Here is a 17,537-nt window from a genome sequence, read left to right on the forward strand (position 1 = left end):
TGGGGGGTCGCCCCAATACTGATGACCACGATATGGGGGGTCGCCCCAATACTGATGACATGATATGGGGGGGTCATCCTAATACTGATCATAGGATATGGGAGGAGGAGGGGTCACCCCAATACTGATCATAGGATATGGGGGGAGGAGGGGTCACCCCAATACTGATCATAGGATATGGGGGGAGGAGGAGTTACCCCAATACTGATCATAGGATATGGAAGGAGAGGGGGGGGGGTTGCCCCAATATTGATGACACGATATGGGGGGGTCACCCTAATACTGATCATAGGATATGGGGGGAGGAGGGGTTACCCCAATACTGATCACAGGATATGGGGGGAGAAGGGGGTCACCCCAAAACTGATCATAGGATATGGGGGGTGGAGGGGATACCCCAATACTGATCACAGGATATGGAGGGAGGGGGTCACCCCAAAACTGATCACAGGATATGGGGGGTGGAGGGGATACCCCAATACTGATCACAGGATATGGAGGGAGGGGGTCACCCCAATACTGATCACAGGATATGGGGGGAGAAGGGGGTCACCCCAAAACTGATCATAGGATATGGGGGGTGGAGGGGATACCCCAATACTGATGACAAGATATGGGGGGAGAAGGGGGTCACCCCAAAACTGATCATAGGATATGGGGGGAGGGGGGATACCCCAAAACTGATGACAAGATATGGGGGGAGGGGGGATTTTGATTTCATATACTTCCATTATGAACCCTTCACCGCATGAGGCGGTAAGTGGGCGGAGGAGGGCGGAGTCAGGACTCACGTGGAGGCTCGGGTGATAGGTCAGGACCCCGTTGTCACACAGCGTCACGTACTTCTTCTTCCATTCCTTGTTCAGAGATTTCCCACTTCTCTTCAGAAGGACCCCCTGAAAGAGCAGAGAAAGAGATTCACAGCATCTCACTTTACGGCAGAGGAGACGCCTCCCCCATCTCACTTTACGGCAGAGGAGACGCCTCCCCCATCTCACTTTACGGCAGAAGAGCCTACAGGGGGCAGAGACGGGGGAGAGGAGCTCAGACACAGAGGGATGAAGAGCCTACAGGGGGGCAGAGACGGGGGAGAGGAGCTCAGACACAGAGGGATGAAGAGCCTACAGGGAGGCAGAGACGGGGGAGAGGAGCTCAGACAAGGAGGGATGAAGAGCCTACAGGGGGGCAGAGACGGGGGAGAGGAGCTCAGACACAGAGGGATGAAGAGCCTACAGGGGGGCAGAGACGGGGGAGAGGAGCTCAGACACAGAAGGATGAAATGCCTACAGGGGGGCAGAGACGGGGGAGAGGAGCTCAGACAGAGGGATGAAGAGCCTACAGGGGGGCAGAGACGGGGGAGAGGAGCTCAGACACGGAGGGATGAAGAGCCTACAGGGGGGCAGAGACGGGGGAGAGGAGCTCAGACACAGAAGGATGAAATGCCTACAGGGGGGCAGAGACGGGGGAGAGGAGCTCAGACAAGGAGGGATGAAGAGCCTACAGGGGGGCAGAGACGGGGGAGAGGAGCTCAGACAAGGAGGGATGAAGAGCCTACAGGGGGGCAGAGACGGGGGAGAGGAGCTCAGACACAGAGGGATGAAGAGCCTACAGGGGAGCAGAGACGGGGGAGAGGAGCTCAGACACAGAGGGATGAAGAGCCTACAGGGGGGCAGAGACGGGGGAGAGGAGCTCAGACACAGAGGGATGAAGAGCCTACAGGGGAGCAGAGACGGGGGAGAGGAGCTCAGACACAGAGGGATGAAGAGCCTACAGGGGAGCAGAGACGGGGGAGAGGAGCTCAGACAGAAGGATGAAGAGCCTACAGGGGGGCAGAGACGGGGGAGAGGAGCTCAGATGCAGAGGGATGAAGAGCCTACAGGGGGGCAGAGATGGGGGAGAGGAGCTCAGACAGAGGGATGAAGAGCCTACAGGGGAGGAAAGGAGCTCAGACACAGAGAGATGAAGAGCCTAAAGGGGTGCAGAGACGGGGGAGAGGAGCTCAGACACAGAGGGATGAAGAGCCTACAGGGGGGGAAAGGAGCTCAGACACAGAGAGATAAGGAGCCCAAAGGGGTGCAGAGATGGGGGAGAGGAGCTCAGACACAGAGGGATGAAATGCCTACAGGGGGGCAGAGACGGGGGAGAGGAGCTCAGACACAGAGGGATGAAATGCCTACAGGGGTGCAGAGACGGGGGAGAGGAGCTCAGACACAGACGGATGAAGAGCCTACAGGGGGGGCAGAGATGGGGGAGAGGAGCTCAGACAGAGGGATGAAGAGCCTACAGATGGGGCAGAGAAAGGGGAGAGGAGCTCAGACAGAGGAATGGAGAGCCTACAGGGGGGCAGAGACGGGGGAGAGGAGCTCAAACACAGAGGGATGAAGAAACTACAAGGGGGGGCAGAGACCTGGGAGCTCGGGGATGGAGGAGTTCAGGGATGGATAGGAGAGGAGTTCGGGGACAGAGGAGAGGAGTATGAAGAGCTCTGTATAGGTCTGCAGCACTGTCATAATGCTCTGCCGCCATCTAGTGGCCATCGTGCAGAGTGCTTTAGTTCTAAAAAGAGAGGGGAAAGGAGCGCAGAGACAGAGGGGAGAGGAGAGCAGAGATAGGGGGGAGGAGCGCAGAGACAGAGGGGAGAGGAGCGCAGAGACAGAGGGGAGAGGAGCGCAGAGACGGGGGGGGGGGGGGGTAACGCAGACACAGAGGGGAGAGAAGCGTGCAGACAGAGGGGATTAAGAACCTATAGGGGGGCAGAGACATAGGGGAGAGGAGTGCAGAGATGGGGGAGAGGAGCTCAGACACAGAGGGATGAACAGTCTACAGGGGTGCAGAGACGGGGAGAGGAGTTCGGGGGTGATGGAGAGGAGTATGAAGAGGCTCTGTATAGGTCTGCAGCACTTTCATAATGCTCTGCCGCCATCTAGTGGCCATTGTGCAGAGTGCTTTAGTTCTAAAAAGAGAGGGGAAAGGAGCGCAGAGACAGAGGGGAGAGGAGCACACAGACAGAGGGAGGAGGAGCGCACAGGCAGAGGGGGGAGGAGCGCACAGGGAGAGGGGGGAGGAGCGCACAGGCAGAGGGGGGAGGAGCGCAGAGACAGAGGAGCATACAGAGGGGAGAGGAGCGCAGAGACAGAGGAGCATACAGAGGGGAGAGGAGCGCAGAGGGGAGAGGAGTGCACAAACAGAGGGGAGAGGAGCGCAGAGATAGAGGGGAGAGGAGCATACGGAAGGAAGAGGAGCGCGCAGACTGAGGGGAGAGGAGCGCACAGGCTGAGGGGAGAGGAGTGCAGAGACAGAGGAGCATACAGAGGGGAGAGGAGTATACGGAGGGAAGAGGAGCGTATAGGCAGAGGGGAGAGGAGCGCACAGGCTGAGGGGAGAGGAGTGCAGAGACAGAGGAGCATACAGAGGGGAGAGGAGTATACGGAGGGAAGAGGAGCGCAGAGGGGAGAGGAGTGCACAAACAGAGGGGAGAGGAGCGCAGAGATAGAGGGGAGAGGAGCATACGGAAGGAAGAGGAGCGCGCAGACTGAGGGGCACAAACAGAGGGGAGAGGAGCGCAGAGACAGAGGAGCATACGGAGGGGAGAGGAGCATACGGAGGGGAGCACCGGCTGCAAGGATACGAGAGGACAGAACCATCATCGGTAGGTCCAGTTTCGGTCTCCTTCCAGTTCCTCTGATTGGCCGTCTTCTGGTGCTTTCTCCTCCAATCATCTCAGGTCGGCTGTGTGGTCACTCCTGCAGCAGGAGACTGGATGGGACTGTATTCAGGGACTGTCGCTGCCCTCATCCTACTGCCCTCTACACGGCTTCCACCAGGACCGGCATGGCCTCTGTATACCGACCACCAATACACCTCCCCTCCTCCCGCCATCAATGGAAACGTCATCAGCCATTCCACGTCCACCGTGAGCACACGTCTACGTTCTGGGGTCCATGTATTATCTCTGCACATGGTCCCTGAGGGACCCCGCCATCGTACACACTCCCTCTGAGGGACCCCGCCATCGCACACACTCCCTCTGAGGGACCCCGCCATCGTACACACTCCCTCTGAGGGACCCCACCATCGCACACACTCCCTCTGAGGGACCCCGCCATCGCACACACTCCCTCTGAGGGACCCCGCCATCGCACACACTCCCTCTGAGGGACCCCGCCATCGCACACACTCCCTCTGAGGGACCCCGCCATCGTACACACTCCCTCTGAGGGACCCCGCCATCGCACACACTCCCTCTGAGGGACCCCGCCATCGTACACACTCCCTCTGAGGGACCCCGCCATCGCACACACTCCCTCTGAGGGACCCCGCCATCGTACACACTCCCTCTGAGGGACCCCGCCATCGCACACACTCCCTCTGAGGGACCCCGCCATCGCACACACTCCCTCTGAGGGACCCCGCCATCGCACACACTCCCTATGAGGGTCCCCGCCATCGTACACACTCCCTCTGAGGGACCCCGCCATCGCACACACTCCCTCTGAGGGACCCCGCCATCGCACACACTCCCTCTGAGGGACCCCGCCATCGCACACACTCCCTCTGAGGGACCCCGCCATCGTACACACTCCCTCTGAGGGACCCCGCCATCGCACACACTCCCTCTGAGGGACCCCGCCATCGTACACACTCCCTCTGAGGGACCCCGCCATCGCACACACTCCCTCTGAGGGACCCCGCCATCGTACACACTCCCTCTGAGGGACCCCGCCATCGCACACACTCCCTCTGAGGGACCCCGCCATCGCACACACTCCCTCTGAGGGTCCCCGCCATCGCACACACTCCCTCTGAGGGACCCCGCCATCGCACACACTCCCTCTGAGGGACCCCGCCATCGTACATACTCCCTCTGAGGGACCCCGCCATCGTACATACTCCTTCAGAGAGACCCCACCATCGTACATACTCCCTCTGAGGGACCCCGCCATCGCACACACTCCCTCTGAGGGACCCCGCCATCGCACACACTCCCTCTGAGGGACCCCGCCATCGTACATACTCCTTCAGAGAGACCTTGCCATTGTACACTATATTGCCCGCAGTATTGTTCGGCCGCCCTTTCCACACACATGACCTTTAATGCCCCCCCCGTCTTACTCCGTAGGGTTCAATATTGAGTCAAGTTCCTCCACCCCAAACTGGCTCCTCCATGTCTTTATGGACCTTGCTTTGTGCACTGGTGGGCAGTCATGATGGAACAGGAAGGGGCCATCCCCAAACTCCTCCCACAAAGTTGGGAGCATGAAATTATCCAAAGTGTCGCCTTAAGAGTTCCCTTCACTGGAACTAGGGGGCCAAGCCCACCCCCTGAGGAACACCCCCACACCATAATCCCCCCTCCACCACACTTTACACTTGGCACAATGCAGTCAGGCAAGTACCGTTCTCCTGGCAACCACCAAATCCAGACACATCCATCGGATTGCCAGACAGAGAAGTGTGATTGGTCTCTCCAGAGAACACGTCTCCCCTGCTCTAGAGTCCAGTGGCAGCGTGCTTTACACCACGGCATCCGACGCTTTGCATTGCACTTGGTGATGGAAGGCTTGGATGCAGCTGCTCGGCCATGGAAACCCATTCCATGAAGCTCTCTACGCACTGTTGTTGGGCTCATCTGAAGGCCACACCAAGTTTGGAGGTCTTTAGCTATTGACTCTGCAGACAGTTGGTGACTTCTGCGCACTGTGCGCTTCAGCATGCGCTGACCCCGCCCTGTCATGTGACGTGGCCTACCACTTGGTGGCTGAGTGGCTGTTGTTCCCAGTGGCTTCCACTTTGTTATAATCCCACTAACAGTTGAGCGTGGAATATTTAGTAGCCAGGAAATGTCACGGATGGACTTATTGCCCAGGTGGCCACCTATCACGGGACCACACTTGGAGTCACTGAGCTCCTGAGAGCGACCCATTCTTTCACCAATGTTTGTAGAAGCCGTCTGCATGCCTAGGGGCGTGATTGTATACACCTGTGTCCATGGAGGGGATTGGAACACCTGAATCACATGATAGGGAGGGGATTGGAGCACCTGAATCACATGATATGGAGGGGATTGGATCAGAACATCTGAATCACATGATTGGAACACCTGAATCACATGATATGGAGGGGATTGGAACCCCTGAATCACATGATAGGGAGGGGATTGGAACACCTGAATCACATGATAGGGAGGGGATTGGAACACCTGAATCACATGATATGGAGGGGATTGGGACACCTGAATCACATGATATGGAGGGCATTGGAACACCAGGATCACATGATATGGAGGGGATTGGGACACCTGAATCACATGATATGGAGGGCATTGGAACACCAGGATCACATGATATGGAGGGGATTGGAACACCTGAATCACTTGATATGGAGGGGATTGGAACACCTGAATCACATGATATGAAGGGGATTGGAACACCTGAATCACATGATATGAAGGGGATTGGAACACCTGAATCACATGACTGGGAGGGGATCGGAGCACCTGGATCACATGACATGGAGGGGATTGGAACACCTGAATCACATGACTGGGAGGGGATCGGAACACCTGAATCACATGATATGGAGGAGATTGGATCAGAACATCTGAATCACATGATTGGAACACCTGAATCACATGATATGGAGGGGATTGGAACCCCTGAATCCAAGGATTTGGAGGGCGGGGCCAATACTTTGGGCAATATAGTGTACACACTCCTTCTGAGGGACCCCCTCATTGCACGCGCTCCCTCTGAGGGACCCGACCATTGCACACACACTCCCTCTGAGGGACCCGACCATTGCACACACACTCCCTCTGAGGGACCCGACCATTGCACACACACTCCCTCTGAGGGACCCGACCATTGCACACACACTCCCTCTGAGGGACCCGACCATTGTACACACACTCCCTCTGAAGGACCCGACCATTGTACACACACTCCCTCTGAAAGACCCGACCATTGTACACACACTCCCTCTGAAAGACCCGACCATTGCACACACTCCCTCTGAAGGACCCCACATAATGACTGAGGGATCTCAGTGGGATACGATGGCTGCAGATGTGGGCAGCTTGGATGGAGAGTGGGGAGAGTCTGGGAAAGGGAGAGATCTGTTGAGGATTCAGGGGGCACTGAGGATCCAATCCGATATGTTCTACTGAACCTGAGGAATCCATTGTGGTGGAGTCACTGCTTTATCCGCTCCTAGTACAATTTACACAGAAATAAGACACGGACCTTGTCCCCTGCCCCCTTCACCCACTCCGAGGACCAGCCGTCCATCACAACCCTCCAGGTGATCTTTCTATTCAGATTTTCTAGGCCAAGAATACTGCCTCTTATCTCAAGGCTTCCTATCCAGAGACACGTGTGCAGAGGGCCATCTCTGGTGTCACTGGCCGCATGCTTGGTTCAGGTCCGAGGCTCACCCCGTAGTGAGGCAGGGATGAGGAGGACAGACCACAAGTAGAAGATTAGGTAAATACTTCCGTTCTCTTACTGTCCATGACTTGTTTCTGCATGTCCTCACTTCTTCACACTGGAGGTACGTTCTCGCTGGTCCATAGTTACTGGATGAACACCATTACCCCTACGAAAACGTAAGCTCTTCAGCCAAGTGCACGTATGATTCAATGTGGTCAGATAATCAGCTCCTACCTAGGTCCAGTTCCAGAAGGACATCCTCGACTCTCCGAGATCATCCTGCGTGTTCTGACAATACATTCTGAGGCAAAGCCAGTCCCTCAGCAGATAAAGTGGACTTTGTATGACATCTCTGGTCTGGGAGCCCAGCAGAGGGCGGGACGTTCTCACAGGGTTTGGGGTACTTGGCTTTCCCAGAAGTCAGGCACAGTAACATCATCAGCACCCCCACGAAGCAGTGGAATTTTCTTGTTTTCTATCATTTTATTTTTGCTTTATAGGCTGGGTGGGGGTGGTCTTAGATGAGCGATCTGCTTTATACACATAGTCCATGCTAACAAACCATCATTCCTATATGCCTCCCTCACACCTCTGACTCATGGGCCAGGTTGGTAAGGGTGTAAAGAGTTGATGGGCCAGGTCGGTGAGGGTAGAACGCGTACAGGGTTGATGGGCCAGGTTGGTAAGGGTGTAAAGAGTTGATGGGCCAGGTCGGTGAGGGTAGAGGGCGTACAGGGTAGAGGGGCCAGGTTGGTGAGGGTAGAGGGTGTATAGGGTTGATGGGCCAGGTTGGTGAGGGTGTATAGGGTTGGGTTGGTGAGGGTGTATAGGGTTGATGGGTCATGTTGGTGAGGGTAGAGGGCGTAAAGGAATGATGGGCCAGGTTGGTGAGGGTAGAGGGCGTACAGGGATGATGGGCCAGGTTGGTGAGGGTAGAGGGTGTACAGGGATGATGGGCCAGGTTGGTGAGGGTAGAGGGCGTACAGGGATGATGGCCCAGGTTGATGAGGGTAGAGGGGCCAGGTTGGTGAGGGTAGAGGGTGTATAGGGTTGAAGGGTCAGGTTGGTGAGGGCGTACAGGGATGATGGGCCAGGTTGATGAGGGTAGAGGGTGTATAGGGTTGGGTTGGTGAGGGTAGAGGGCGTACAGGGTAGAGGGGCCAGGTTGGTGAGGGTAGAGGGTGTATTGGGTTGATGGGCCAGGTTGGTGAGGGTGTATAGGGTTGGGTTGGTGAGGGTAGAGGGTGTATAGGGTTGATGGGTCATGTTGGTGAGGGTAGAGGGTGTAAAGGAATGATAGGCCAGGTTGGTGAGGGTAGAGGGCGTATAGGGTTGAAGGGCCAGGTTGGTGAGAGTAGAGGGCGTACAGGGATGATGGGCCAGGTTGGTGAGGGTAGAGGGCGTACAGGGATGATGGGCCAGGTTGGTGAGGGTAGAGGGTGTATAGGGTTGAAGGGCCAGGTTGGTGAGAGTAGAGGGTGTATAGGGTTGGGTTGGTGAGGGTAGAGGGCGTACAGGGTAGAGGGGCCAGGTTGGTGAGGGTAGAGGGTGTATTGGGTTGATGGGCCAGGTTGGTGAGGGTGTATAGGGTTGGGTTGGTGAGGGTAGAGGGTGTATAGGGTTGATGGGTCATGTTGGTGAGGGTAGAGGGTGTACAGGGTTGAAGGGCCAGGTTGGTGAGAGTAGAGGGCGTATAGGGTTGATGGGCCAGGTTGGTGAGAGTAGAGGGCGTATAGGGTTGATGGGCCAGGTTGGTGAGAGTAGAGGGCGTATAGGGTTGATGGGCCAGGTTGGTGAGAGTAGAGGGCGTATAGGGTTGATGGGCAAGGTTGGAGAGGGTAGAGGGTGTACAGGGATTATGGGCCAGGTTGGTGAGGGTAGAGGGTGTACAGGGTTGAAGGGCCAGGTTGGTGAGGGTAGAGGGTGTATAGGGTTGATGGGCCAGGTTGGTGAGGGTAGAGGGCATATAGGGATGATGGGCCAGGTTGGTGAGGGTAGAGGGCGTACAGGGATTATGGGCCAGGTTGGTGAGGGTAGAGGGTGTATAGGGTTGATGGGCCAGGTTGGTGAGGGTAGAGGGCGTATAGGGTTGATGGGCCAGGTTGGTGAGAGTAGAGGGCGTATAGGGTTGATGGGCCAGGTTGGTGAGGGTAGAGGGTGTACAGGGATTATGGGCCAGGTTGGTGAGGGTAGAGGGTGTACAGGGATTATGGGCCAGGTTGGTGAGGGTAGAGGGCGTACAGGGATGATGGGCCAGGTTGGTGAGGGTAGAGGGTGTATAGGGTTGATGGGCCAGGTTGGTGAGGGTAGAGGGTGTATAGGGTTGATGGGCCAGGTTGGTGAGAGTAGAGGGTGTACAGGGATTATGGGCCAGGTTGGTGAGGGTAGAGGGTGTACAGGGATTATGGGCCAGGTTGGTGAGAGTAGAGGGTGTACAGGGTTGATGGGCCAGGTTGGTGAGAGTAGAGGGTGTATAGGGTTGATGGGCCAGGTTGGTGAGAGTAGAGGGTGTATAGGGTTGATGGGCCAGGTTGGTGAGGGTAGAGGGCGTATAGGGTTGAAGGGCCAGGTTGGTGAGGGTAGAGGGTGTATAGGGTTGATGGGCCAGGTTGGTGAGGGTAGAGGGTGTATAGGGTTGATGGGCCAGGCTTGTGGAGGAATGAGGGTACATACAAAGTTGAAAACCCAGGCTTGGGGGGAGGGGGGGGGTATGGTGGGCACACAAGGTTGATGGGTGAGGCTGGGGGGTATGGTGGGTACATATGATTGATGGGGGAGGCCGGGGAGTACGATGGGCACACAGGGATGATGGGGGAGGCCGGGGGGTACGATGGGCACACAGGGTTGATGGGGGAGGCCGGGGGGTACGATGGGCACACAGGGTTGATGGGGGAGGCCGGGGGGTACGATGGGCACACAGGGATGATGGGGGAGGCCGGGGGGTACGATGGGCACACAGGGTTGATGGGGGAGGCCGGGGGGTACGATGGGCACACAGGGATGATGGGGGAGGCCGGGGGGGGTACGATGGGCACACAGGGATGATGGGGGAGGCCGGGGGGTACGATGGGCACACAGGGATGATGGGGGAGGCCGGGGGGTATGATGGGCACACAGGGATGATGGGGGAGGCCGGGGGGTATGATGGGCACACAGGGTTGATGGGGGAGGCCGGGGGGGGTACGATGGGCACACAGGGTTGATGGGGGAGGCTGCTGAATGTATGAGGGATTTATAGGGCTGATGGGATGGGCTGGTAGTGGTATGAGGGGTATATAGGAGGTGTGTTGTTGGGGGTGGGGGTTGTACACACAGTGCAGGAAATGCGTATTTGCCCCCCCCTGATGTTGAATGTTCGCCCCTCACACAGAAACGATCGGTCTAACAATGGAATGTTCGCCCCTCACACAGAAACGATCGGTCTAACAATGGAATGTTCGCCCCCTCACACAGAAACGATCGGTCTAACAATGGAATGTTCGCCCCTCACACAGAAATGATCGGTCTAACAATGGAATGGTCGCCCCTCACACAGAAATGATCGGTCTAACAATGGAATGTTCGCCCCTCACACAGAAACGATCGGTCTAACAATGGAATGTTCGCCCCTCACACAGAAACGATCGGTCTAACAATGGAATGGTCGCCCCTCACACAGAAATGATCGGTCTAACAATGGAATGTTCGCCCCTCACACAGAAATGATCGGTCTAACAATGGAATGTTCGCCCCTCACACAGAAATGATCGGTCTAACAATGGAATGTTCGCCCCTCACACAGAAATGATCGGTCTAACAATGGAATGTTCGCCCCTCACACAGAAACGATCGGTCTAACAATGGAATGTTCGCCCCTCACACAGAAACGATCGGTCTAACAATGGAATGGTCGCCCCTCACACAGAAATGATCGGTCTAACAATGGAATGTTCGGTGTAACACTGAGAGACAGAATACAACAACAAATTCAGCAGAAATGCGTCTAACAAATGATGACGGATCTGCATGTTCATGAGGGAAAGAAGGATTTGATCCCCTTCACAAAACATGACTTAGTACTTGGTGGCCAATCCCTTGTTGGCCATCACAGAGGTCAGACGTTTCCTGGAGTTGGCCCCCAGGTTCGCACACATCTCAGGAGGGATTTTGGCCCACTCCTCTTGGCAGATCCTCTCCAAGTCATTAAGGTTTGGTGGCTGACGTTTGGCAACTCGAACTTTCAGCTCCTCCACAGATTTTCAATCGGATGAAGGTCTGGAGACTGGCTAGGCCACTCCAGGACCTTAATGTGCTTCTTCTTGAGCCGCTCCTTTGTTGCCTTGGCCGTGTGTTTTGGGTCATTGTCATGCTGGAACACCCATCCACCACCCATTTTCAATGCCCTGGCTGAGGGAAGAAGGTTCTCACCCAAGATTTGAGGGTACATTGCCCCGTCCATCGTCCCTTTGATGCGGTGCAGTTGTCCTGTCCCCTTAGCAGAAAAACACCCCCAAAGCAGAACCTGGGGGCCAACTCCAGGAAACGTCTGACCTCTGTGATTGCCAACAAGGGATTGGCCACCAAGTACTAAGTCATGTTTTGTGAAGGGGATCAAATCCTTCTTTCCCTCATGAACATGCAGATCCGTCATCATTTGTTAGACGCATTTCTGCTGAATTTGTTGTTGTATTCTGTCTCTCAGTGTTACACCGAACATTCCATTGTTAGACCGATCATTTCTGTGTGAGGGGCGATCATTCCATTGTTAGACCGATCGTTTCTGTGTGAGGGGCGAACATTCCATTGTTAGACCGATCGTTTCTGTGTGAGGGGCGAACATTCCATTGTTAGACCGATCATTTCTGTGTGAGGGGCGAACATTCCATTGTTAGACCGATCGTTTCTGTGTGAGGGGCGAACATTCCATTGTTAGACCGATCGTTTCTGTGTGAGGGGCGATCATTCCATTGTTAGACCGATCGTTTCTGTGTGAGGGGCGACCATTCCATTGTTAGACCGATCATTTCTGTGTGAGGGGAGAACATTCCATTGTTAGACCGATCGTTTCTGTGTGAGGGGCGAACATTCCATTGTTAGACCGATCGTTTTTGTGTGAGGGGAGAACATTCCATTGTTAGACCGATCGTTTCTGTGTGAGGGGCGAACATTCCATTGTTAGACCGATCATTTGTGTGAGCGGCCAACATTCCATTGTTAGACCGATCGTTTCTGTGTGAGGGGCGAACATTCCATTGTTAGACCGATCGTTTCTGTGTGAGGGGCGAACATTCCATTGTTAGACCGATCGTTTGTGTGAGGGGAGAACATTCCATTGTTAGACCGATCGTTTCTGTGTGAGGGGCGAACATTCCATTGTTAGACCGATCGTTTCTGTGTGAGGGGCGAACATTCCATTGTTAGACCGATCGTTTCTGTGTGAGGGGCGAACATTCACCATCAGGGGGGCAAATACGCATTTCCTGCACTGTGTGTACATTGTATACAGTCGGGGGAGGGGAGATGCTGGATATCTGAACTATTTTCTCACTCATACATAGAAAATCTAGCCACACCCCTTATCTGATAGGCAGTGATGTCATCTGATAGGCAGTGATGTCATTGGTGTCACGTGGCAGTCATGTGGTCTCTCTGGACTGGTAGGACCCTCAGCCATTCAGTGGGCGGCAGTCTGGGGAGCTCAATGCTCGGTGAGATACAACCACTCGCAGGGCGGACCTCCTCCATGAACACCGACTGTCATTGGAAGGGTGGAGCTTGGCTCTGTCCAGCCTTTGATTCTTCCTATTGGTCCCTTCATGTGATGGATGGCCTCATGGACCAATGGGGAGGCTCAGAGGGTGGCAGGGGGCAGGTCAGACTCCTGTGGCCTGTGTTTGGATGGCGGCTGTGCCAGAAACCGGCTCCCAAGAATTCCCAACTACGGAACCTTCCAGAAACATTGGCCCAATGGGAGAGCGGGAAACGTGTTCCAGAACAACCAATTGATTCTCAGCTTGGGAGAAGGACCAGAAGAATCCGATTGGCTAATGCTGGGTAGCACAGACCTGTCCATCAATAAGGTACACTGCGGGTCTGAAGCTGGGATTGGCCGCCTGGCTGGGAACTCCTCCCCCACCTTACCTTCTACTTGTGGTCCTCTCACTGCGGATGGTGCGGCTCATTCTCAGCACAAACAACATGGCCGCCTCTCCGAGGTCTTAGTCATGTGACTTGACGGGGAACGCTGCTAGTGGGGTCCATACATGATGGTGACATCACACGGGCCGCTGCGGGGACTCCACACACGGGCCGCTGCGGGGAAGGTCTAGAAGCACTGTCCGGGCACCTGTAGGAATGCCCCAACAGTGCTCCTCACTTCCTGTCCCGAGGACCACGGTCACACCCAGACTCTCATAGCGTGTCACCAAGGCAGGAAATATGAGGGTGGAGTCTGGTGTCACTTCCTGTCCCGAGGACCACGGTCACACCCAGACTCTCATAGCGTGTCACCAAGGCAGGAAATATGAGGGTGGAGTCTAGTGTCACTTCCTGTCCTGAGGACCACGGTCACACCCAGACTCTCATAGCATGTCACCAAGGCAGGAAATATGAGGGTGGAGTCTGGTGTCACTTCCTGTCCCGAGGACCACGGTCACACCCAGACTCTCACAGTGTGTCACCAAGGCAGCAAATATGAGGGTGGAGTCTGGTGTCACTTCCTGTCCTGAGGACCACGGTCACACCCAGACTCTCATAGCGTGTCACCAAGGCAGCAAATATGAGGGTGGAGTCTGGTGTCACTTCCTCTCCCAAGGACCACGGTCACACCCAGACTCTCATAGCGTGTCACCAAGGCAGCAAATATGAGGGTGGAGTCTGGTGTCACTTCCTGTCCTGAGGACCACGGTCACACCCAGACTCTCATAGCGTGTCACCAAGGCAGGAAATATGAGGGTGGAGTCTGGTGTCACTTCCTGTCCTGAGGACCACGGTCACGCCCAGACTCTCATAGCTTGTGTCACCAAGGCAGCAAATATGAGGGTGGAGTCTGGTTTCACTTCCTGTCCTGAGGACCACGGTCACGCCCAGACTCTCACAGTGTGTCACGAAGGCAGCAAATATGAGGGTGGAGTCTGGTGTCACTTCCTGTCCTGAGGACCACGTTCACGCCCAGACTCTCATAGCGTGTCACCAAGGCAGGAAATATGAGGGTGGAGTCTGGTGTCACTTCCTGTCCCAAGGACCACGGTCACACCCAGACTCTCACAGTGTGTCACCAAGGCAGCAAATATGAGGGTGGAGTCTGGTGTCACTTCCTGTCCTGAGGACCACGGTCACACCCAGACTCTCATAGCGTGTCACCAAGGCAGCAAATATGAGGGTGGAGTCTGGTGTCACTTCCTGTCCGGAGGACCACGGTCACACCAGACTCTCATAGCGTGTCACCAAGGCAGGAAATGTGAGGAGGGTGGAGTCTGGTGTCACTTCCTGTCCTGAGGACCACGTTCACGCCCAGACTCTCATAGCGTGTCACCAAGGCAGGAAATGTGAGGAGGGTGGAGTCTGGTGTCACTTCCTGTCCTGAGGACCACGTTCACGCCCAGACTCTCATAGCGTGTCACCAAGGCAGGAAATGTGAGGAGGGTGGAGTCTGGTGTCACCAGGAGAGGAAGTGATGGAATATATTGGGATGATATGACGTTTCGGTTCATGCTGCCATGTGGGGGTTGCCGGATATGACCGTGTACCCCGAGTTGTGGACGCCGGATATGACCGTGTACCCCGAGTTGTGGAGAAGCCACGTTCAGCTCTGGGCGTAAGCTGTACTGACCTCTGACAATGATCCCGCCTTCTTTCTGTAAAGAAGAATCTGGTTGGTTGTTACAGACAATACTCATCATGGGGTTTGGAGATGGAGATCACAACAGGCAATGAAAGGTGTGGCAGAACTCCCCCTTCATAGTCCCGCCCCTCCCCCCATCCCATGCCCCTCCCCCACAGAGACCAGGAGCAGTATTCACACACAGGTAAAGCAGATGTAGGAAGCGACACGACGGCCCACGGACACAGAGCATCGAGTGTGCGGTGACACAGGCGGGATTCCGGCTGACGCCGTGACGTTACAAGGAGCTACCTGCCCTCTCTACTCCCCTCCCCCCCAAACACACGCACACACGCTCCGCTCAGGGGGAACCCCACCTGTTTGATAGGAATGGCTCTTCCACTGCCAACACTCTCAGATTTACAATCCGGGGCTCTCTTCTCTCTGTCCACCTCTGCGCCCTCCGAGACTGGAAGAGAACAAGATACAGCCACACATTACAATGGTACAGGAGGGAGCTGTGCGCACACCACCCACGCCACACGCCACGGGGAGGGATCGGGGGGACGTACGTGACGGGAGGGATCGGGGGGAGGCACGCCACGGGGAGGGATCGGGGGGAGGCACGCCACGGGGAGGGATCGGGGGGGAAGTACGCCACGGGGAGGGATCGGGGGAAGTACGCCACGGGGAGGGATCGGGGGGACGTACGTGACGGGAGGGATCGGGGGAAGTACGCCACGGGGAGGGATCGGGGGGAGGTACGTGACGGGAGGGATCGGGGGGAGGCACGCCACGGGGAGGGATCGGGGGGACGCACACCACGGGGAGGGATAGGGGGGGACGCACACCACGGGGAGGGATCGGGGGGATGTACGCCAAACACCACGGGGAGGGATCGGGGGGACGCACGCCACACACCACGGGGAGGGATCGGAGGGATGCACACCCACGGGAGGGATCGGGGGGATGTACGCCACACACCATGGGGAGGGATCGGGGGGACGCACACCACGGGGAGGGATCGGGGGGACGCACACCACACACCACGGCGAGGGATCGGAGGGATGCACACCACGGGGAGGGATCGGGGGACGTACGGCATACACCCACGGGGCGGGATCGGGGGGGATGCACACCGCACGGAGGGATCCGGGGGGACGCACGCCACGGGGAGGGATCGGGGGACGTACGGCATACACCACGGGGCGGGATCGGGGGGGGATGCACACGCACGGAGGGGATCGGGGGACGCACGCCACGGGGAGGGATCGGGGGGGGATGCACGCCACACACCACGGGGAGGGATCGAGGGGACACATGCCGCACACCACGGGGAGGAGAAGAGAAGGACGGCACAGGCACGGGGGGAGAGGAAGGAGGACGGCACAGGCACGGGGGGAGAGGAAGGACGACACACGCATCGGGGGAGAGGAAGGACGGCACACGAACCGGAGGAGAGGAAGGACGGCACACGAACCGGAGGAGAGGAAGGACGGCACACGAACCGGAGGAGAGGAAGGACGGCACACGAACCGGAGGAGAGGAAGGACGGCACACGAACCGGAGGAGAGGAAGGACGGCACACGAACCGGAGGAGAGGAAGGACGGCACACGAACCGGAGGAGAGGAAGGACGGCACACGCACCGGGGGAGAGGAAGGACGGAACAAGCACGGGGGGGGGAGAGGAAGGACGGCACACGCACGGGAGGGGAGAGGAAGGACGGCACACGAACCGGGGGAGAGGAAGGACGGCACACGCACCGGGGGAGAGGAAGGACGGAACAAGCACGGGGGGGGAGAGGAAGGACGGCACAAGCACGGGGGGGGAGAGGAAGGACGGCACACGCACGGGAGGGGAGAGGAAGGACGGAACAAGCACGGGGGGGGAGAGGAAGGACGGAACAAGCACGGGGGGGAGAGGAAGGACGGCACACGTACGGGGGGGAGAGGAAGGACGGCACACGCACGGGGGGAGAGGAAGGACGGCACACGCACGGGGGGGGAGAGGAAGGACGGCACACGCACGGGGGGAGAGGAAGACGGCACACGCACGGGGGAGGAGAGAGAGGACGGCAAACGCACGGGGGAGAGGAAGGACGGCAAACGCACGGGGGGAGAGGAAGGACGGCAAACGCACGGGGGGAGAGGAAGGACGGCACACGCACGGGTGGAGGAGGAGACGGCACACGCACGGGGGGGAGGAAGGACGGCACACGCACTGGGGGAGAGAGGAAGGACGGCACACGCACTGGGGGAGAGAGGAAGGACGGCACACGCACGGGGGAGAGAGGAAGGACGGCACACG

The 17,537-nt window shown here is 57.1% G+C and overlaps 1 protein-coding gene across 1 annotated transcript in view; it reads right to left on the minus strand.

The window, feature by feature from the left end:
• Positions 1-15,697, minus strand: part of LOC149427732 (arf-GAP with GTPase, ANK repeat and PH domain-containing protein 3-like) — a gene marked incomplete at its 5' end in the record, with an annotated part of 53,062 nt that extends 37,365 nt beyond the window's left edge. Inside the window, 2 exons of the mRNA XM_089667726.1 lie at positions 792-896; positions 15,606-15,697. Coding sequence (XP_089523852.1) covers positions 792-896; positions 15,606-15,697 — 197 coding nt within the window. The remainder of the gene's footprint in view (positions 1-791; positions 897-15,605) is intronic.
• Positions 15,698-17,537: the final 1,840 nt, after the last annotated feature.

This window comes from Staurois parvus, unplaced genomic scaffold (assembly GCF_062004578.1).
Source record: "Staurois parvus isolate SC_StPar_1 unplaced genomic scaffold, SC_StPar_1.0 ptg003537l, whole genome shotgun sequence".
NCBI lineage: Eukaryota > Metazoa > Chordata > Amphibia > Anura > Ranidae > Staurois > Staurois parvus.